A 24,030-nucleotide genomic window follows, 5' to 3' on the forward strand; every position below is an offset into this window, starting at 1 on the left:
CGACTGTTCCCCAGAGCTTGGACAAGACGAAGATGTTAAAAGTGCAAGCCAATCTGTAATATGACAGGGGCCTTTTCTTCTACTCGGTGTTCTCTTTGATAAATGGCACTAGAGGTATCACTATAACATATCCCCTTGCCCACATAGATGTCCTAAGGGCACTGTGCACCTGCTGGGTTGGTGGTTGTTGCATGGGGGAGCTCTAAGCAATGTTTTGTCCAGCTGTTAGGACTATAAAATGTGGGGTACACAGGAAGAGTAAAAACACAAGGGTAGGTAGTTTGTTGGCTTAAACAGCAGTATCCCGTGTGATTCATGTGTGTATGTTGGGTTAGAGTGTGTATAGAGTGTGTCAGTGTGACTGACTGAGTGAGTGAATGTGTGTGGTACTGTTACTCGTCAAGCAAAGGCAGGTGCAAGAAGTACATAAACACACAGCTAGGGGCCAGAGAGTATGGCACTCCATCAAACACTAAGGGCGCAACTGTGGGCAGCTGGATTTGCCATAGAAAACACCAATGAGAAAGTGCGGAGAAGATGAAGGGAAGGGGGCCTGAAAGTCAATAAAGAGGGGTAGAAAGAGCTGATGCAAAAAAGCAGAATGCACACACTAACACATGCACCGTATGGGAGGTGGAGGGTACTTTCTTTACTTTCTGCATACCTCAATAGTTGGCGTGTCCATGGTTCAGTATATATGTGCAGCACATCTGCAGGCTTGAAAGCCATGCTTTACACATTCCAACATGTCCTGCTCTCACAGCTTTGGGGAAGGCTATGGGAAAGTTGTCTGCCTACAATGGTGGACCAGGCAATATTCTACCTCAAGATGCGAACCATTTCTTTTAGTCTATATTCACAAAACCCAGAAATAGTTTTACTTTCATTTATGATGCTATATAAAAAATGTTTATTTTTCCTGGTCTTCAAATACTACTTCATACTTCAAAAACACCATATAACAAGTCTGAAAAAAATCCCAAGACAGACAAAAAAAAGAGATAACGATACAAAATACAGTAAAAACCAAGCTATAGGACTTGTGCTAGAACAACTATTAAAAGCTGTGTTTTGATTACCCTCCCTCTTTGCAGCTACATACTCCATGCATTAATGACCAGCTTTATGTGTGATGGAAACAAGTTAAAAAAAAGGATGTAAATTATCTCAAAACCATAAAGGGCAGGTGAAAAGACAAAGACAGACAAAGAAGGGGAAAGAACCTAAAGTATTAAAACCTCCAAGGTTGGCAACGGGCCCACAGCAGCTAGGGGGCTGACAGAAAAAGAGGTAGACATAGACAAGTTGGGTAGCCTGAAAGCAGCCAGCTGAGCCATTAAGTGCTGATGCAGAAACAATAACTGTCTCTCCTAAGTCAGGAGGGAAGCAGTAGAAGCAGTAAGTAGGAGCAGGTCTGCTGGCATCTTGCCCAGAACTGACACACAGCAAAAATGCAGACACATGCTGAGAGAGTGGGACAGGAAAACAGACAAGGTGAACCAGTAGTGGTTTGTTATGCAGTTAAAACTAAAAGGAGAGCAGCTTTGTTACTCAAACAAAGGTCTGCATTAGAGAAAGAAAAACATCGAATTACTACGATAACAAGAACTGATTTTTATGATAGTAAAAATGACATTGAGGTACTTTTGGGGGATGCATTAAAAGTTCATTATGGTTCCATCAGAGAATCTTTCTTATGAAATTGCGTTGATATGACACGTGTTGTGATTTAACACAACATAAATAAAAATAAACTGAGCTGAGCTAAATCATAATTGATATTTGAAGGGATTGCAGTTAGAGAAAAAAAATATCACAACTACTATTTAGCACAGGTTAAAGCTGTAAGAATATCTGCACACAGGAAGAATATGCATGTTTGATTTCAAACAGATGTAAACAACAACAACAGCTGTTTGTAGATAGATGAAGGAGCTGGGCAGTTTATATAACCAGTAATTGCTGCCAGAGTTTGGGTTGTTTTTTGAGGGGGGCTTTGCATATTAGGAAGAATTGCTTTTTGTTTTGTGTTTTTTTAAAGTTGGGTGGTGAGACAGAAAACAGAAAAGCAATCCAGCAAGTGTCTGTGAACAAAAATAATGGGTTTCCTTACACATATGACAAAATCCCAGTCAAGCTGCTCCTACCTCACTGAATGAAGGTTACAGCGGTACTGGTGTGTGCAAGCGGTACTCGCTCCCTATAACCGTCATGGTATAAAGACAATGATGGGGTATAAGTGCCGGTGGTAGCAGAAGCTGGGGGTCTAATTTTCTTGATTTCCATCCCCTCCAGGTGCTGCTGGCTTTTCTGTCGGCCCACTGAAGCAGTGACACATGTTCTCCACACATTCAAACTGTGGTTCTCTCTGCCACTGAATTACCACAATTAAGGAGTCTTCATGCGGAAGCAATTTGGCCAATACTAATGTGCCTAGGCAGTGAGGTTTGGAAGACAGTGGTTGGATGGGGTTGGGGTGGTGGGGGGGTTGGGAGGAAGGGGATCAAGAGCAAAACTGAAGGGAGAGTTATAAAAGAAGTAAGATGAGGGAAAGAGAGAGAGTGTGAGAGAAAAGGGGGCGACAGATGTGCAAAATGTGATAGACAAACATGTGCCGTGACATAGAGGATTCCCCCATTGCCACTTGTAAGGAAATAATTAGTCGGTGGTAAGATAGGTCATTAAAACACAGTTCTGGTTGAGAAGGTCTGCCTCTCAATCTCCCATATCCCCAGCCTAATGCTGCTCTGACAAATTTGGTTAGCATAAGAAACAGGGGCATTCTAGCTTTGAAGCAGATGCCAGGATGGAATACCAGTGTGGTTTCACCATGAGAGATGCTCGAAACTACAGACCACAGCTAATGACGCTAAACCAGTCCCCTCTATTGCTGAAATCCAACTCTGGATTACTATCCGTTCTCTCTCACACTCTCTAGATCTCTGCATCTCTATAACTTATTCTTGTCCTCTTTCACAAGCTTTCCCCTCCTCACTCCACTTCCCTTATGAGGGGAGAATTAAAGAGAAAACGAGCAGAGCATTCTTGTTTATCAATAATCCAACGAGATCAATATTTATGTCTGAGCTTTGCAGAGGCTGACTGTGTCTGTGTGTGGTGGTAGCCAAGACGTGACTGGGGTTTTGGTGCTGCTGAGACACTTCAATGGGAGTTACAGTGGAAATTTATGGCTCTGTGACGTGGAGCTATGTGCTCAGTCGGCACTAGTCACTACCCTCAGATGGGGCGGTTGGCTCACAGCAGGGAGCCAGCTCTGCAGACACTACCAGATGACATAAATACAAACAGATTTATTTGAGGCTGTCATTGATTGGTAACATTCAGAGAGTCTGCTGCAAGAGCTTTAAAGTCTATTAGTCTTTTAGTGTGTTTCATTTAAAGTCTCAGAGATGTTCTTCCCTTTAGTGTGTGCGCTTGTATTTAGTTTTTATTAAGAATTACCTATCTCTGTTATCGAAACATTATGCTGAAATATGTGCAATGTCTCTCTTTTGATTTTTATTCTTCATCAAAGGCTCTAATAGCTTTAATGTTTACAATCAGTACAGTATCCATATTATTATACACACACAACACAACAGTCTTTAAATAATCTATACTTTCAAAAAACTGTTCACACTTTGGGCTCTGTTTATTACATCATCTGTAGGTGACATATTTTAGAGGCCAAAAGGGAACAAGTCTATGTGGGATTTTCATATCATATTTCAGTTTAACACTTCAGGGAGAGATGAGCTCATTATCCCAACTCTAATGGGCAAAAGCTTAAATCTGTAGAAAATGTTCTTATCCCATGTGTGGCATGCTTGGCAATAATCAGGCTTCTAAAAAGTGTAGTAGTTCTTTAAATTAAGCACTAATTCAAGTACTATAGTGCGTGTCAATGCTCAGTTGGATTTAGTGTTCAAGTAAATGACACCATCCAACATTCATATCAGAGAAAGAAGAAATAAGTCAAAACTCAGAATTCCACATTCTGCACTGGGATCGTCCATGTTCTTCAACATGCCTGGAATCACATCTCATTTCCCATGATAGAAAAAGTGAGCTACAATTCAAACAAACAAGGGGAAGAAACTACTTGGCGGAATTTCAGCTAACTTCTGTGGACGGTATGAGGAAAAGAGGCATGATAAATGGACAACCATGGTGAGAAAAGACAAGCATGATGTCCCCCTATGAATGCTTAAGCTCACCAAACCAACTTTGATGTGGAAATGCGTATGTGTATAGATATTTTGCATCTGTGCATACATGTGAAAAGCAGTTTAGTGAAAGTTACGCTTGATATGTTATTGCAACCAGACCTCAGGCACTTCCTGGCGCTCTCATCCCATTAAACGTATAAATTTTCACGTAATCCAATGTTTAATTGTGGGACTACACAGCAAACTTCTGCTTTGCATCGACTCCGCTGGCCTCTCTGATTAGCTCAGGACTAAAGTGAACAACAGAGAAAGAGCAGAATTCTTCATGAAGACACAAGAAAAGCAGGGAAGTCTGGACTGACTTAAAACATCATCACAATCTGCCAGGAGTGGAGCGAGCCCGTCTGTAGCTCATTGAAGTTTTCATTGACAAGAACCGTCTCAAGTTCCAGCCAAGATTTATTTATCAATTCTCTGATGCTGACACGACGTGTTTTTTATGTAAGGTTGCGTACGGATGAAAAAAGCCTTCTTTCTTTCTTTTCCTCCTGCTTTCTTCCTGTCCTGATGTCAATCCGTGAAGAAGACAAGTCGACAGGCAGAAATTTCTCTCAAACCAATAAGTTACCTCTTCAAAGAAATATGGATACTTGAGTGAGAGGCCAGGCCACGCTGAAACAGACATCTCAGGGTTTTCATTAAGCTTCTCAACCCTTTACTGACATTTGTGACAACCGCAGACCATAAAAAGGGCTGTTGTCCTTCCTTTCTTCACAGGAGAACAATCAAAAGAACTATCAAAACAATCTCCATGAGCTAAGTGTATGGGCTCATTAGATGACGGGGCAAAGCTGCATGTTCCTCTGACTTGTCTTGATTAATAGATGAGAAACATTAAGGTTGTGAGTAATAAGCCTGTGTCAGCCAAAATCTACACAGGAAAACAATGAAAAACTGAGAGAGTGCAACCTCCTGTGTTCAGTCTTATAGCCAGAAGCATGCTACCAACAGCTGCATTATTAGTGGCGCACAAGAGAAAAAAAACAGAGGAAGGAGGAGGTAGCAAAGACAGATGGGCAAATTCTGGGACCAGAAAACATAAAATCTAAAACATACGAGGCATCAGATTACACAGGTGACAGGACGATGTGAAAAGTTTTCCCCCCTCTTATAACAATGAGCTATTACCGATATTTATTGTGCTACAGCATCACAGGCAGTTAGATCACAGGGATATAAACTGCTGGCCATGACAAGAGCAGCCTTTTTCATGCAGTGCAAAAATGCGCAAAACTATTGTTGATGTGTCTCAAAGATCATATTTGTTTCCAAGCAACGGGAGATATCAGTGTGAAGAAAAGCATAAGTAAGTCTCACTAATGTGACCCTGAATGGACTTGGGAGGTTTTTTTTCCCCAATCGCTTCCCCAGCTTTGTCCTGACCCCCCCCATGGTAAGTGTAGGGAGAACTAAAAACAAAGGGCTTGTTTTAATAATGATACGGTTAAATGAGTGAGAGCATACGTCTCTTACTAACATTAACAACATGCCTGTAGTTGCTATGCAGTGAGAACATAGTCTTGATTATTTGCCTTAAATGGGATCATATGTTCAGAAGATATATATATATGTGTGTATATATACATATATATACATATATATATATATATATATATATATATATATATATATATATATATATGATCCATTTAAGATGGAGGTAGGAATACATTGCATTTGCAAATATGCACGATTCTCTGCCTGTGTGCCTAAACTGACACGCAATTAGGTGCCAGACCTGGGATTAATAAAGCAAGCCAATGACCAGTTGTATTTCTGGGCACAGTTGGCCCCACACTCTCACCCTCTTTATTTCATTCTGTCACTTTTCCCTTCAACCTTTATGTTCCTTTTTCTTTCATTTTTCATCTTGCTCATTATATCATTCACTCTCTCGTCCTCTGTTCTTTTCCCCTCATGTCTGTCACGCTAAAGCTATGTCACAGCTCGTATATCACCCAGCAATCATCTAAAGCATGACTGGTGACCACCACCAACCAACTTTTACCAGACCTCCCTCTTTTTGTCGCAGTCCAGACCACCACAGAGCTCCAAGGCCGGAAAACCAGCTGTGGTAGCTACATTAAAGTTCAATCCATCAATGGTGGAAATGCCAATTTTATGCTAATTTAAATTGCTTTGATCTTTTATCTTTCAAATATAGCCTTGTAGAGTAAAATAAGGAAGTGAGAACCAAAGTTACAGTCAAGGGCAAAAGTCTGGACAGTAGAAAGTTTATACCGCTCACTTATAACTCAAATAAGACAAGTTAAAAAAATTACTTTTGAGCGTTTTAAACACCGCTCATGTTTAAAAGAGGTGCAGGCAAAAAAGAAAAAAAAAAAAACCATCCATTGTATAAAATGTAAATGAGCTGCTCTAAGGGTGTGCAGTTGCGGTATATGGAATTGTTGCTCTGTCACAGATGTGACAAAGACAGAAATACTTAACTACACACACAGACTTGAATGAAAGCAGGAAAGGGCACAAGGCTTATTCATAATTATCATCTTTTTCTAATCAGGCTTTGTACCAGTGCTGAGTGTAAACTGGTTATTCATTCAGACATTTAATAAGACTGCTTTCAATAATATATCCTTGAGATGTCAGTAGAAATACATGTGAGAGCCTAATGTGGTCAGCAATTAGCAATGACAAAAAGAATCTGGGTGGATTAAACTTTTTCACTACCAAAATTAGACACATAAACACAATTCTTACGCACGGTGTATTTTACACTCACACAGAACTGCATAGAGTTGAGTAAGATGTGGGAGGTCACTGTGGTCAGTGTGTTGCCGAATCTGAGGTTAGTAGTGGGTAAAAGTATTGGTAGACAGGAATTACTGGCTACTACTATTACTACTGCTGCTACTAAAAACCACAATAACATGCATGATGTATAAACATTAGAACACGCATATAACATAGAACCGGGAATTCTGACAATTACAAAAAAAAGAGGAGAATACAAAAGAGGAGCTAGTGACAAATCCAAAAAGAATTGGGAACAAAATAAAAGTTGTCAACAGAGAAGACTTAAAAGCATAAGAAAAAGACATAAATAAACTGAGATGAAGCTTAAAAGGGAAAAATACTAGGTTCTAAAACAAAATATAAGTTATGAATGAGGAGTGAAGTAAAGTAGAGCCAAACCAACACAGCTGATGCTAACCTTCTGAGCACAAAGGCACATAGTCTAAGCGTGCATGCACTGACGCAAGCACATATGGGCACACACCTGTCCATTTTCAGCTAGAGATACCAATAATGACATACTGTTTGCTGCATGGCTCACCAATAAAATACAACACTAGTGTGGACTTCACTGGAATGCAAAGGAGAATGTTGGAGTAATGTCCAAGCTCACTGGAAATCAACAGTCCCACAGACAGCTGTGTGATAAACCATGCAGACATGCAATCGAGTGACAAGGAAAATATAATTTTACGGTATGTTTTCTTATTTTACTCATATCTGGTCTTGTGAAACACAGATTACACTGGATGTGCTGTGCGCTGTGTTATTCCTGTAGTTGCCACTGAGCACCACAGTAACTCAAAGTATTACAAGTCCTAGCGGCTGTGTTCCAGTCAGCTGCAATGAATTTTAGTCTCTGAATGTTGCTCTTAATATTTTTGAATATTTTACAGTCTGTCAGTGCCTTGAGATTAAAACTGAAGCTGTTGAGTTTGCCCGTGAAATGCTGAAATGTGGAATTTCTTTTGGACAGCGAATTAATTCTCATACCTAAACGTTTCCCTCCCGCGAAGGACACTGACCATCTGTGTTATCAGCTAGACTTCAATATGAAACACCTTCCCCTATTGAAAAACTTTGCAACATCAAAAGGAGAGAAGGGAGGACAAATTCCTAAAAGAATGAAAAAGCATATGTTCAAAGTGAACAGCGTTTGTTTGCCGTCTTCAGTTTTTAGCTTCAGCGTGTATCAGTTGTGTGCTGGCAATACCTTGATGAGTGCTACAGCAGTTGGGGACACGAGAACAATCTCATGGTTTAAACCCAAATCTTGTGTTGCATTAGATCTGCCACCTTTACCACAAATATCTGCAGCCAGTGAGCCAGTAAGTCACACTTACGGAAAAATAGCGGCTGGTGTCGCCGTGGCAAACTTTATTTTCTTACCAACCGCACAGCACACATCTCCCTTAAGGTATGAGTGTTCCCGAAATTGCAAAAGCAGATACAGTACTAGACATTTTTGGTTATATCATAGGAATTATTGCTGAGTATTTTCCCTACATATACTTACCCAGCACACCACCTATTCTCCTCAAGTCTCATGCCTTTTAAGCTCAAACTTTCTTTTCTTCTAAGCCCCCACTGCTCCTTTTCTAGCCTGCCAGCACATGGACCAGATGTGCAAATGTTTCTCCATGTCGCTATTCAAGCCCCGTTCCAAGAGAAAGGCAAAATGAGGGGAGAGGAATATTTGACTTCACTCCACGGGAGACCAGCTTCATAAATTTTGGCGGCTACACAACGGTGAAAAAGGTAGCTTGGCTGGCTTGGCTGGGGGAGAATGTTGACGGCATACCAAACAACATGATCCTAATGAGTTGGAAAATCCCAGGCCCTCCAGAGGACTGTCCAGATGCTACCGTCATGAGAAACGCTACTGTTTTATTGAATTCAGACTCCCCTACCTTTCTTTAACAAGGGACAAAATTTATTATTTGACCATTAAGACACCCTAGGTGACATGAAGCATTTCAGAGTTAATTTGGTCTCAGCTGCAGGTCCAGCAGCCCACATTGGGCCCCAATAAGACAAGTTGATCTTCAAGTGTCTCGCGTGAACTCGTGTATACTTGGAGAACTTCAGTTCTGGATACGTGCATGCCAATTTGCCCAGAGTTCAATGCTATCGAGTTGGCTTGTTTTCCCATCAGTGACAGTCTGACAAATGTACTGTGCCCTCAGAAATAACTGGAAAGGTTTTCATAAGAAAGTCAAATCACTTTTAATATTAGCCAGTTCAATATATCTTTCCTGACAATTTACTGGTACAAGTAAACAAAGGACGATAAATAAAGTTTGCGAGGATAAACGAGAGTTATCCTCAAAAAATGTTCAATAAATCAAGAACAACAATGAATGCCTTAACATCTAATACTCTGGTCTAAAAGAGACCAGATGAGTATGTTTGTTCTTTGTTCCATCACTACTGAGCCATTGAAAGGATATAATAAATCAAGCGACTTAGCTGCCATTGCAGAAATATTGCTACCTTACAGTAACATATTATAACAACTAAAAAACAGAGCGTTCCCCTGGTGAGCAATTATAAACATGTCTTTTCCACTCTGATAACTCTTCACAGAAAGAAGAAGTCACTGTACAACTAGTGTCAGTGTAAGATACACATGCACAAATAAGAGATTGAAGCAAATTCATCACACACACAAAAATCCAACTAGAGGTGATTTTCAGTGTCCTACTCTGTCTCCTCTCTGTAGACAGGCCTCAACCCACAATCACTACAGTGTAAGCAGATCAAAGAGCAGTAGAAAAAGACTATTATTCTTATGAGCTTGGTCAGGGGCAAGAAAAGAATGAATCTGGATTTCTGTGTTAAGTGGTTTTGCTATTAGCAAAGGCAAGGCAAGCTTCGTATTGTCTCGTGTTACTCACCTGGAGCCTTGTACACTTCAGTAAGCAGACTTTCATTAAGTGTCACTGGCGCTCCGTTGACCATGCTGTGGGTCCAGCTCTGACAGATTGTTTGGAGCAAAAGTGTCTGGGCCCTTGTGGCCTGTATAGTGAAGTGGGGAAGTTCAAAAATAAACTCTGTGGTGGGGACTGAAGACCTTTTGCTCCTGCAAGAAAAGGGACAAGACAGAGTCAGATACACATAAATGCCAATACGCTCTAAATGAAACAGACACTGGTGGAAACAAATGGTTCACAGCTTCCACAAATCCATCAATATCACATCACAATATAAAACAGCTCATTGATAGCGCCAAGGGCCAAATAAGTAGAACTACATTCCAATAGTAAATTGAAGAAGTACCAAGTGTGAGCCAAGCTTTCCTTAGTTACTTGGCAGGTAGGTTTAGTTTGTCGACCCTTCCCTCCCCTCCGTCAAAACTGTGATGATGATTTATGTGAAAAGATGTACAGCCCAGAAACCCGACCCTGAAAAGAATCTCTACGCCTTTAATATTTCATCTGTCTCCAAGAGTGTGGGGGGAGCGAGTTTGTGTGAGTCTGCGCGTATGACGAGCTGATGAGTTGAGCGTTCAGGGGGATGAGGTAACACCACAGTCCGATGGAGTTCTCCAGGCCTCTGTCCATCAGAAATTCAGCGGAGCATGCTCTCATTTCTCATCTGACACACACACACTTGCTTTTTTCATTTTTTTCATTTACAACCCAGTCTTCAAAAAAAGTTAGCATGCTGTGTAAAATGTAAAAAAAAAAAAAAAAAAACCAACTAAACAAAATAATCAAAACAGATTTTGTTTCATGACTTGTTTTTAATCCAAAGTTAATTACAAGTGTTTATTTTTGCAGCAGAACTAAAAAGAAAAACAATGATTTAAATGAGAAATGTGGGGTTTTTTTTATGTTGCAAGCACTTGGTACAGAGGCATGTGTCACAATGATGTTGCATCAACTCTTCGTTTAACAAAAGCGTGAGGGAGTTAAGAACAGCTGCTTTGGACCTTAAAGCCAACCCTTTCCCCATTTTTCCTTGATGTAAGATTTTAGCTGTTTAACAGTTCAGGGCGTCCTTTGTAGCATTTCTCATTGTATAATCTGGCAAATATTTTAACGGGTGATGTGTTTAGTCAGTTTAGCATCTAGACTAACTGAAGAGCCGTGCAATTGTAGAGTTGTCCAGAATGTGGTTTGGGAATGTCTTGGTGAAATAAACAAGGCTCTCCCTGAGAAGGACATCATGAGCAGGGGCAGCAAGTATGTTGTTTCTGTTTGTGTCTTTCAGCATGAATAAAACCATTGCAAGATAACCATAGCCATATCTACCACTATAACATTATAGTTGCCGGCTTTAAACTCTGTGCTGATAAGAAGCTGGATAGCTCTGCCCCCCTTCACCCCCAAAAAACACAGCATCCATGCTTTCCAAACAGATCAGAGAACAGCTTCACTCCATCTCAAACAAACTGTGTCCCAAAGTAGTCGGTGATGTTTCTAGGTCTGGCTTTTGACTTTTCTTTTTTTTTTTCTTTGCATGGTAGAGCTTTAATTTCCACTTGCAGATGAAGCAATAAATTTGGTCTAACCCCTTAGAAATCCATTGCCAATGAATTTCTCAGAACAAAATGTTTGCATTGATCAAAGATCATTGCCATTCAATAATGAGTTCGGCCTTGGTCCTTTGCGTACAGACATTTTTCCAGATTATCTTAATCTTTTAATGATATCGTGTAGCACAGATGTTCATTATTTGTGATTTTACATTTATAAATATGTCATTGGATAAGGTGAAGAAACCTTCCTATCTTTACATCGGAAATTCCTTTAGGGATGCTTTATTTAAACACCAAATCACAGCCTAACCTAAACTTTGCAATAATTGGTTGTGATGTTCTGTCGGGTGTTTTGCACTTTTCTTATAAGAAATTATTTTAATATCAGAAACATCAGAAATGTTGTCGTTGTGCTTTTCTTTTTACTACTTATAGCAAAGCCTGAGGCTAGGCAGGCTGAACTAAGCACAGTCAAACAAGTCTCTTTAGTTCCACTCCTGTTTTCCTCTCATGTTCTCAAGGCAGGAAAATAGGAGTGGAACTAAAGTTTCTTGGTCTAGGATTTTGAGGACTGGCAGTGCCCCCAGCACAGATACCCATCTATGTATTGCATGTGTGTTCACTTGAGTACTTATTGTAATAGAATCTGCCCTACGAGTGGAGGTTTCATTGAAAATAGAACTGTGACTAATTCAAACGATGGCTGCAGCGTGTCAGGAGCGAGCATCACAGTTCATTTAATCACGCACCCATTTTGGTCTGGTCCCAGTTCTGAGTGTGGGACATGTCACAAGGCCTTTCTCTGCGCTCAGCAGCTCTGCAATCATTTAACTTCTCTGCTTCCCTCCCTCTCTTTCTTCAAGTCTCTTTATCTTTCCCTTTCTTCTGCTCCTGGGTGGTTCGGCAGGGTGACATGAGCAGTTAGCTGCACACAGGCAGACCCAGATTTCTTAAGCATCTGCTGTGTCTTCTACGAGACAGAAAGTGAGAGCGCGTTTGATAAAGAGGCTACAGGAAAAACACAGGAAGAAAAGAAGAAAGAAAATTCAAACCTGATTGGGTCAATGAGTTTACCTTGACGGCACACATATATGTTTAAAATTCTGTGCCTACATGTGGTGGATTTGGCAACATAGGAAACCATGCCATGTCATGCTTTTCTGCTAGTAAAAGTCACTACTGTTGTATGCTATACAACAAGACATCAATCAAAGAGTTTCTCGTGTGCTTTTGTGCGTTCAAATATGTGCACACTGTGTGTGCACATAGCAAGATACTGCAGCTGAACAAAAGAAAGTGAAGGGAAGCCGGCAACAACAATGTCCCCACATGCAGAGCAAATGTGCCTGCAAAGCCACTTCAATGAGAGGACTGGCAAGGGATGAAAGTTTGTTGCCTTATTTGAGTGTTTATAGCATTTAAGGGGAGCTGTCATGTGCATGTGGTCCCCTAAAACTTTAATTATGCACCTGTTTTTATTATATTATGCCCAATTCTTTGCGAACAGCAACTTGGATCTTGGATTCAAATGAGAAACAGAAACTCTCATTAGGGTGTTTTGGGAATGCTGTATGCGAAGACAGCCAGGCACTCATCGGATTTCATTAAGTAGCTGGCACGGTCAGTGTTTCTTGCTGCAACATGGTAAACAGCTTTCTGGCAGGCAGTGTTTCACTGTTGCCGCAAGCTTTGTGGGAAAAAAACCTCAAAAAGATTCAAAATAACACCTGCAGCATCACCTGCAGTAACAAACAACATTAAAATATTTGCCTTGAAACATACATTAGCTATGCACAATGGAACTAACAATAACTAACATGTATTTTACTGTTATAGTGCAGAAAGCCTATTAGTCTGTAGCTTGGGGAGCAAAACTCATTAGAGAATATCTATACTATAATGTGGAGACCTACCAGAAGGGTGCCCACAACCCACTTTAGGTCCTAACTCAGGCTCTTGGCGTTAACTTCAGTGCCTCATTGAATAGCCTGTCTCTGACCTCACAGTGGTTCTTTAAGTCAATAACTTTTTCATTAAAATGCAGAGGCCACCAGGAATGTGTTAAAAGAAAATTAAAATTAGTCAGGAAAAGGAGAAAATTTGGTATTTCAATTTCAGCTGTCCTTTGATGTATTTCAGAGGAAAAGCTCAAATGTATTTGAGAAACATTAGGCCATATTTCCCATCTGTTCCCTGTTGGAGTCAGAACTAGACCAGGACTAACACATCCTGACCTTCCTGGTGAACAACTAGTTGACTGGCTGGAGTCTCAGTCCAAATCAAGCAAACAGGGCATGAAGTTGGGCTGAAGCATGAGTCAGAGCTAAAAGTACCACACCAGCTGTGGTACTGTTTGCCTAGTTTGTTTCCTCTGTGCACAGGACCAAATCTGGACACGAAGCAGGAACAGATTAAAATGTATATTTTAGCCAATAAAAGAATTATTGAAACATCATAGAAGCTAGAAAGAAAATAACATGATAACCAAATACTTTGGTTAGCATCCTTAAATTATTTTGGGGGTTTTTTTGGAAACCCACAATAAATATTTCACATAATCATAGTTGGCATTCATTTAGGCCAGTGGTCTTAATGGTGCTAATCAGCATCCTGGTTCAATATGACTGTGGTCACAGCTATATTTAGACAAGTACAGCTGGGGTTATAGCTATCGAGCTTTAACTGCTGCTTTAGGCCACACATAACCACAAAAATGCATATACCTGTCCAGACACAAATAAATAATGTTGGCAAAAGTGCACATACATCTGCATGCAAACACATGGTGAAACACAAGCTTTGTAACACTATAAACCAGTACGAGCAGGTTAGTGGGCCAGAGCATAATGAGCAGGAGTAATGAGGCTACAGCTGACAAGGGCTGCTGCTCTAACAACCTGCAACTGGAGCAGTTATAAAATTAGGTGCCAACACTTAAGGCTGAAAAGATGCACTATGCTAAGCATCTATAATACTGAAAGGAAGCATGTTCTTCAACCAGAGCGAAACAAGGGGAAAAGAGAAAAAGAACAAGAAAAACACGATTAAGCCATGCAGAGAACACAAAAAAGAACAAGGGGAAAACAACAAGCATATGTAGCATAAGAATACAGACTTGCAAGTCTATGTTATTCTCCAGGTAAAATAATACATTAAATGGGAGTCTCATTAAAGGAAGTATGTGGAAAAGCTCCAGTACAAACTCAAGCAGGAATAGATTATGTAACTGATATGTTGTTGCTTTGTACTTTTACAGAAATAAATGAAGGTAGCATAATTAAAGAAAGCTGGTTTGTGTTGCATAAATGTTCAGTAATTGGTTCCAATCCTGATATGTTGGCATTGGTGAAGATGTTTCGAAAAAGACAATAAGTGAGAAATACAAAAAAGCAAGTCCTCATGTTACAAGAAAATTCATTTTTTTAAAGATCAGCATCTTGTGAGATTGAAGGACTATTACCAGGTGCAGCTGGTCCTAATGGTTTACATAGTGTCCCAAAATACAAGCTTGGAACCTGCGCACAGTTTCCAGAACCTACATTTTCTTATTACTCATATCCTGTACAGTACCAAAAATCAGTTGCCTCACTCTTTCCAAAACACAACAACATAGACAGCTGTGGGTTCTGGGACATCAGCAGTAAATGTGGAGCAAGGTGTCTGGTCTCTCCATAGACCACAGAAAAAGAAAAAGGCACACTCGCACAGAGACCCATTCCCTGGCACAGAGGCATTTTTTTTTCTCCAAGGGGGATAAATGGGAAATTACTCATAAAAACCTTCACCAATATAAGCTGTTAAAAGTGCAACACGATGAATGTTAAATTAAAGGCAGTTTTAAAAAAAAATGCAAATAGGACCATCAATTAACTTTCCACAAGGCTGACAATGTGAGACTTTCTCTTGACTTTAACTTATCTGAACCTATTTTCAAAGTCCACAGTAACACCAATGCAATCCATTACGGGCTGACATATTTGTCTGATAGATACAACAGATAGCCACTGTCCTGAGACCAGTTATCTAAAGTTTCTTCAAATCATTCACTGTCACACCTCACCTTAATTAACCAATACAAACATTTCCCAACTCAACTAGTTGACAAAATCCTCTACTACTATTTCCAGAGCTTCTATGGAGGGATTTAGACTCCAGGTGGAGGGGAGGGAAGACTGACAGCTTGTACCTTTTGTCCTTTTTTCAGACTGATCTAAAGTACTGGAGAATTCCCAATCTCTCCGAGCCAAGGTCACTGACCCCCTCTTGAAAATAACCAGAGTGACTTATGGGCTGCTCTAAAGTCCCCTCTTTTATCATACTACAAAAGACACACTACAGTGTCTTGCAAAGCCTCCAAACGAAGATTATAAATCATGTAAGCACTTCACACTGAACAAAAACACCTAAGTGACCAACTGGGGAGGAGGGGGAAACTTTTTATCATTTTGCCACCCGGAGGTCAATTGGGTTAAATGGCTAGCATCTAAAGAGACTGAAAAAACACTACTACAGAAAAGTGATCCAGTCAAACGTGGATAAATAAACCTCTTGAAAAATGATAGACAAGAAACTCATTTAAAGGTACCGTTAACTCTCATAATTCTTTCCAGTAATTCATTTTATTGACCGTACATGGTCTATGTCATTGTTCTTATGAGAAATGTAGCTGCAGCTGCAGCTAAGCCTCATGTAGAAAGAAAACCTAAATTATATTTTTAGCAAAACGAGGTCCAACTTACAACTTGGTGATATAATTTGAAAAATTTTATGTCCCTTAAAATTTATGTATGATTATGACTTGAATTTTGATTTAAACTGGGCTCTGGATTCCTCAGTTGTGCAGATATATAGTTAGTGTAGTGATCAATAAGGAAATATTTTAAATTAAATAATCTCTCCATCATATAGTGAGGTTACACATTATGCGTGACGAGGAATTTCTTTTAAAGTTCTGGTGTTGCATTGCCTTCACCTTCCTTTGCACCATATTCAAGGTATTTTCAAGTCTGTCTTATGTTGATTTGTAACAATGAGCATTCTGTAACATAGCCAGCGTCTTTAACAGCTATGCAGAGGGTCAGCGAATGAGTTAGCGGTAGACGTGGACTGTACGTGTAGCCACGGCTCAAAGTTTTGCAGTTCCTTTGGGTCAAAGGTGTTCAGTGTGTGCATTTCTCAGTCACTGGTCCTGAACAGTCGAAACTCTTCACAGAACCCAACACTCTCTTTCGTCTCTCACACATAGACACAGACGCAGCCCTCCCGTTCCTCCCATCTGGAGCACCCCTGACCCAAATCACACACGTATGCACACAACCTCACATGGACACACATGAATACACGCACTGAGATCCATTCTCAGGAGAGGGCTTCATTACACAGGGATTACTAAAAGAAATGTTTTAATCAAGTTGTGCAGACAGCTGCAGACCGCAAGGCGAGAAAATGGCAATGACGTGGTTCATCAGGCGTTAAAGGAAAACATATCAAGAGGCCTGTGTATGTGTTTGCATAATGGTGTGTGTGTGTGTGTGTGTGTGTGTGTGTGTGTGTGTGTGTGTGTGTGTGTGTGTGTGTGTGTGTGTGTGTGTGTGTGTATAGCTTCCTGCCTCTGTCCAGCTGTGGTAGACATGCGGTTTTTGTCAAGGACACAGATAGATAGAGATAAGAGAATCTCAACCTACAGACTGCAAACCTAATAGCATATTTATGCTATACAGATTCTGCTTTGGACTGTCCTTTTATTGTAACATCTGCAGCAGTCAATAAAGCACTGCTTTTCCTCTCACAATCCTTTTGTAACCCAAGTGAATGGACCACCTCCTCTCTTCCATTGTCTTTGACCTTCATGCGCATGACAAGAAGGAATACCAGTTTGTATTATACTTTTTTTTTTAACTCCACGCTTCTTAGCTAAATAAAGCTTAGACTTTATTATGGCGACACCATTCATTACTCCAAGCCTTATTACTACTTGTAGTTTTCTTCTCGTGCAGTAAAAAGTGAACGAGCTTCTTTCTAGGAAGCAGTGGATCAGTATTATGGGCTGGTGAGGAGGAAAGGACAGTGGAATGCACACCACAGTAGATGATAATCCACTCAGAGCTGATAATCCATGTATCCTTCCCCATTTCCCACTGTTTTCCCTCCCTCAAGCTTCAGTTCCTCAGATGACTAATTCAGGAATTAATAGAATCTTTCAGTCAACTGAAAACATCTACAGCTGCTCCTGAATCCACCATCTTAGACCTCATCTATATATACAAATAAAGTTTGTGGTTAAGTTTAAATTCAACAGACATTCTTGGACTGCAAATTATTGTTTCTTGAAAGCATAACATGTCCTTTAGCGCTGGTTCTAAACCCATGTTGATTTAAGCCACCAAATCACAGGGGTAAGTATATAGTGAATATGATTATACTAGGACGGACCAGTTTGACTGTCAAGACCGGCACAGAAGTCTCCATAAGAATAGGGATATCAATGACTACGAGCACAAGTCTTGCATTTGCCAATACCATACCCTTAATACAACGTTCTTCAATACATCCACTGATCTCCGTCAGCTAGAAAACCAAATAAAAGCATCTGAAAGCAGATGCAGAGGAGAAAAAATCCTTACCACAAAGTTGGCCAAAGAAGTTTATAGACTGTGCCACAAGAAATATGATGTTTTACCCTGCAGCTCACAATCCTTTACAGTCAGATGCTTCAGAGTTAAAAGTGGAACAATATTACATCATATGTCATTCCAGGCTTTTAATGCACACCTGTTAATACATAAAGACTACTTTGTTGCAGTTTATGCCCACGTCCATTCGACTTCAACATGTGAAAATGTTCGGAAAACATTTCCATGTTTCTGCAAGAACAGGGAGCATGTGTTGCCTTGTTGAGCCAAATGAATTCCCCACTGCTCCCGTGGCCTCCGAACTACAACTCAAAGCTGAGCATGACCACAGGAACCACATGCTGATTTGAGGTCATTCAATTATCCTACACCATACAGTGACAGCTCACTATAACATTAACCCTGCCCACACAAAAACCTTGATGAGCAAGGTCTTAACTGAGGCCCTTTTAGTGATTCCTTGATTAGGAAATCAACGCTTCTCAAAGGTTAGTGGAACAACACAATGGTTGATGCAGTAGCTGCATGTATGACATTATACAAAAATCATTATAATTTGTAATTAAAATGTATACTCAGAGCACACAAATGTGTTTTCCCCCAACCAGCAGCAACTCCCAAATCAGTCTTCTCTAGCCAAAATGATTAACCAGTTCAACTTCTTAATGATATTGTCTGCCAAAATGGCTGTTGGACAAATATAACAGCCACAGTCAATGTTCTCAGCAGTAAATGCTGTTCATGTATATTTGCTAAATTGGAGTTGGATCTCTACTCAAGGACACAGAAAGCATTTGTCCTCCTGTTCTTGGCTGTGCTTGGAGACACAGACCAGGAGCAGCTTGCTATGACTAACTATGAACAGGAGTAATGAGGCATTACAATCACACCAGAAGCCTCATGCCTCAGATGCCTCAAGCAGCCTTCATAAATCACAACATGAGCTAATCTAGAGTCTAGACTACTGGTCCAGACATAGTAGTATGTACTTCTCAACTTCACATAAAAACCCTACTGGTAGTGTTAAAAGCTGAACTAACTATTGACAGTGTAATAGACTTGGACCAATAATTAGATATCAAGGGAAAACCAACATTCTTTTCTATTCTGAACCGTTTGCAAAGTAACTCAGCTTTCTGTGGCTATATAACATGCACCTGTAATGTCACATACTTTAGGAAATTATCCCCTAAGAAATAGCTGAACGAGTAACAGGGGCTGCTAAAAATGCCACATAAAAGCTGGCATGGGCTTGAATTATGGCCTGCAATGCGACGAACCACACTAAGCTGCTGCTGGTTTGTTGCTTGGTTGGTTGGTGGGCCCCGGCCTTGGCCTGTCTCCATATGTTGCTGCAGTCAGGTGGCCCTGCATAAGCAATATTATATGGTGTGAGCTCAAGTGTGTGTGTGTGTATGTGTGCTCATGTGTCTGAGTTAGGTTAGGTTTTGGAGAGATCGATGCAGGTGGCACTTCTAACATTCCCTTCCTCCTCCCACTCTTTTTCTATCTTGAATAACAGCTTTAACAGCCAAACCAATTGAGACATGCTGCAGAGTCCTTGTGAAGTTGGGGGCCAATATATTGGCTTTCACTGAACAACCCAACGCCTCTCGGCTGCTCCTTAATTTACCAGGACTAAAAGTGCATTTTAGAGGGTTTTTGGCTTTTGGAAATCTAATGATTTTAATTTGATTAGTTCATGCTAGTGTATATTCATGAGCATGAACGTTAGATAGAAAGCACTTAGAAACAGTGTAGAAAAAAGTGCTTGTGCGAATGGGTGTGATTGAGTGAAAGTACAAGTTGTGTAAAGCGCTTTAAGTGCTCAGATTGAGTAGAAAAGCGCTATATACCAGTCTATTTACCATTTACCATATTAAGAAGAGAGACGTCTTCCACAGTTCTTTGCATGAGTTTGATAGATTGCAAAGTTTAACAAAAAAGTTTAGAAAAAACGAATGTGACTTGACCTTTGGATGCTCTTCTTCTCAGCTATGTTCAGCTGTGCTGAAAACACAACACCTAACCCTTATTACAGTTTGCATTTTCTAATTAGCTCTTATTTCTTAATTTTGAGTTAGTTTACCTTTTATTGATATTAGTTGTAGAGTCTATAATTATAATTATTTGTCAAGGGCAAAGTATTACAAAGTATTAGTATTAACTATGACGATGCAGCAGAGATTTTAATTTCTTAAAGTGGACCGGAAGAAACAGCTGATTTAATCATATGAAGTGGATCAATGTATATGGTAGGAGATCAACCTTAATGAGTGACACATGCTATATATGCAAAAGCTTTCTATTTGTATTCTCTTCAGGTGGGTAAAGTTTGTGGTGCCATCTTTAAAGACATTATCTCAGTGTTTCAGCCAGCACCTACTGTAAGAATTTACCTCTACACCTCAGCCTGAAATCAAGTGACAGTGATCAAGTAGACCTAAGCTTAATGTTTACCAATAAGACAGCATTCACTTGTAGTTATATATTACTAATTAATGGTGTCTAAACACACTGTCATGGGTTGGCTAGAGAGCAAACTTTGTCAATGTTAGGAAAACCAACAGACCAGTTTTTTTGTGCAGTTTTCAACCTATTCAGTTCAATCCAACATTTCTACACTAACACAACAAAAATTCCTCCATAGCATTAAGCCAAGTGTACAAGGCTAAAACAACACAAGTGAGTGCCCATCCTAAGTAATGCTGACAAGAAAGGTTGTACCAACCACCTGGATACTTCTTGGACGTTTCAACCAACAAAACAAGAAGACATTTGGCTGCCTTCATGTTAGGTGATTTCAGCATGGAAAACTACAAGGTCAGAGTCTGCTGCAGAGCAATTATACTTTCCTAAAATTTCATTGTATTTAAAAACTGCAGAGACAAAGTCCCAGAGGTCTTGCATACATATAACCCCATGCCCAACGAAATCCAAGGCAGACGGGGAGAACATGTCAAGGCAGTGTAATTTCCCCAGTGAAAGCCCCTTGTTACCAACTGTGAGAAGTGGGAGCCTTTGTGGTGAGACTGAAGGAAATCTGAGCTATGCACTCATCGGCCAGCTCATCAGCAGATGTGCGTGGTCTTCATAGACACTCAGTGTCCTTCAAATCTCCCATGATTACCTGGCAGTCATACATACTTAAGCAAGAGCTGGCTGCCTACTGGCATCTGAGGGTGTGTATGTGTCTCCTACTCACAGACAATGCTCCACACGTTCTGTTATTTTAAACTTCAGAAGTATGTATAGCTCTGCTCAGTGTCTGGTCAGAGAAGAGAACATCTTGGAAAGGGATATTGTTAAAGTTGCATCAGCTACGACAAGCCCTCCCAAAACAAATACCAGCGAAGTTAATTTAAACACTACCACCTGGTGGAGTGCATCTTCTGGGTGCCATACTGACCCAGTGTATCACTCTTGGGCTCAGCTTTTTCTGTTGTAAAAGGAAGCCTCAAGCTGTCAGTTTTCCATGAATGCATACAATCTATAACACAACTTTGCCGTTACAAGATGTATGAGTTTTAATTTGAGATGGGGCAAGAGTTTAAACACTCTGAGGCCAGAGGTCAAATGAAATTAAGACCAACTCTCAGTCAGTGACCATTTCTATCTTTTCATTCTGACCCATAAACGAGTATTTAACATTATGAAAGCGACAGAAAAAAAAAGAAATGGAAACATTAATTCATTTTTTGACTATTCAAACATTCCAACTGTGAGCAGTTAAACAACCACTCGCATATATCTCTTCTAACTACTGTCTGCACTCTGTCAAACCTGTTCTTCATCATTCTTCTAGGAGCAAACTATCACATCGTGTTTATTAGTTTCTGACTTGCAATACACAGGTCAAGAGGCAGGCTTTCTTGCCTCTTGCTTAGACGAACAGGGTCAAATAGAAGTCACATTACCTCTGAAATGACAAAACTAACAACACTAAGCAGCAAATCCAGCCCATCTGAAACACAGTGAGTGACAGTAAAATAGACAACTGTTAAAAAAAAAAAAGTGACGTGAGTGAAAGTTGTTTGGTAGCAGATATACTGAAGTGCCTGGAAACGAGGTTAGTAAAAGTCAAAACCATCTGCAGCTCCGACAGGTTTAGATCTCAACTAATTGGGGTAAATCGGCTTCTAAGCTTGTGTTCTTGCACAGATTTCCTACTATAAACACTTAATTTGCGTAGACAAGTGTTGCATGAACAGTATATCTTGGTGGGGACTTTAACCTGACTCTACTCTAACCCAGCGGTCCCCAACCTTTTTTGCACCACGGACCGGTTTATGCCCGACAATATTTTCACGGACCGGCCTTTAAGGTGTCGCGGATAAATAAAACAAAATAAAACTAGTACCGGTACCGAAAAAAGAAAATTTATTCATAACACACATGAAAAGACCAAGGAAAACCGAGTAAACAATAAAAACGATAACAAAATAACGCTGAAAACCGATAAAAACCCTGAAAACTATACATTTCACACCTGAGCCTCAACTCTCGCGGCCCGGTACCAAACGACTCACGGACCGGTACCGGTCCGAGGCCTGGGGGTTGGGGACCGCTGCTCTAACCCATGCGAGCTTGTGTGGGTTAAGGCTTGGTTTTAGAATTGTGGTTAGAATCAGGTCATGACTTTATTTCTTTAGATCATAGCATGATGCACTGCCTTTCACCTGCTTCACTTTGCCAGACAGGTTCTATTTAAGTGATTCCTTGATTCATCGAATCTAGCAGTAATTAGGCTTCAGTGTGGGAAGTGAAACTGAATCATAATCAGAATATTTTATTAATATCTAAGGAAAGGGCCAGGTGATATTGGATAGGACTCTTAATTTTAATTAAGAAAATCATCAGTTAAAAACTGCATTTTGTATTTACTAAAGTTATCTTAATCTAGAATTAAAATTTGATGATCTGAAACGCATGACCAATATGCAACAAAATTAGAAATGAAATACAAAGCACTATGTATCTTCAAATTCACGATGTCACTGGAAGCCCAAACCGGGAAATATTTATAGTGACTGACAATTGTGTGAGGCAAAAAAACCCTGACTTTTAATGCACTGCCACAGCATATACAGTGGGGCAAAAAAGTATTTAGTCACCCACCGATTGTGCAAGTTCCCCCACCTAAAATGATGACAGAGGTCAGTAATTTGCACCAGAGGTACACTTCAACTGTGAGAGACAGAATGTGAAAAAAAAATCCATGAATCCACATGGTAGGATTTGTAAAGAATTTATTCGTAAATTAGGGTGGAAAATAAGTATTTGGTCAATAACAAAAATACAACTCAATACTTTGTAACATAACCTTTGTTGGCAATAACAGAGGTCAAACGTTTACTATAGGTCTTTACCAGGTTTGCACACACAGTAGCTGGTATTTTGGCCCATTCCTCCATGCAGATCTTCTCGAGAGCAGTGATGTTTTGGGGCTGTCGCCGAGCAACACGGACTTTCAACTCCCGCCACAGATTTTCTATGGGGTTGAGGTCTGGAGACTGGCTAGGCCACTCCAGGACTTTCAAATGCTTCTTACGGAGCCACTCCTTTGTTGCCCGGGCTGTGTGTTTTGGATCATTGTCATGTTGGAAGACCCAGCCTCGTTTCATCTTCAACGTTCTCACTGATGGAAGGAGGTTTTGGCTCAAAATCTCACGATACATGGCCCCATTCATTCTGTCCTTAACACGGATCAGTCGTCCTGTCCCCTTGGCAGAAAAACAGCCCCGTAGCATGATGTTTCCACTCCCATGCTTCACAGTAGGTATGGTGTTCTTGGGATGCAACTCAGTATTCTTCTTCCTCCAAACACGACGAGTTGAGTTTATACCAAAAAGTTCTACTTTGGTTTCATCTGACCACATGACATTCTCCCAATCCTCTGCTGTATCATCCATGTGCTCTCTGGCAAACT

The 24,030-nt window shown here is 40.3% G+C and overlaps 1 protein-coding gene across 6 annotated transcripts in view; it reads right to left on the reverse strand.

Moving 5' to 3' along the window:
* LOC120722020 (vacuolar protein sorting-associated protein 13B-like) overlaps positions 1–24,030 on the reverse strand; it is a 296,860-nt gene that overhangs the window by 214,065 nt on the left and 58,765 nt on the right. For all 6 annotated transcript variants that reach the window (XR_005693317.1, XM_040012723.1, XM_040012725.1 and 3 more), the window contains one exon: positions 9,884–10,068. Coding sequence is in view for 5 of the 6 variants with exons in the window: in XM_040012723.1 (XP_039868657.1) it covers positions 9,884–10,068 (185 nt within the window). In the remaining variant the exon portion in view is untranslated. The remainder of the gene's footprint in view (positions 1–9,883; positions 10,069–24,030) is intronic.

The sequence above is a fragment of the Simochromis diagramma genome, unplaced genomic scaffold, assembly GCF_900408965.1.
Source record: "Simochromis diagramma unplaced genomic scaffold, fSimDia1.1 OVJJ01000618.1, whole genome shotgun sequence".
Classification (NCBI taxonomy): Eukaryota; Metazoa; Chordata; class Actinopteri; order Cichliformes; family Cichlidae; genus Simochromis; species Simochromis diagramma.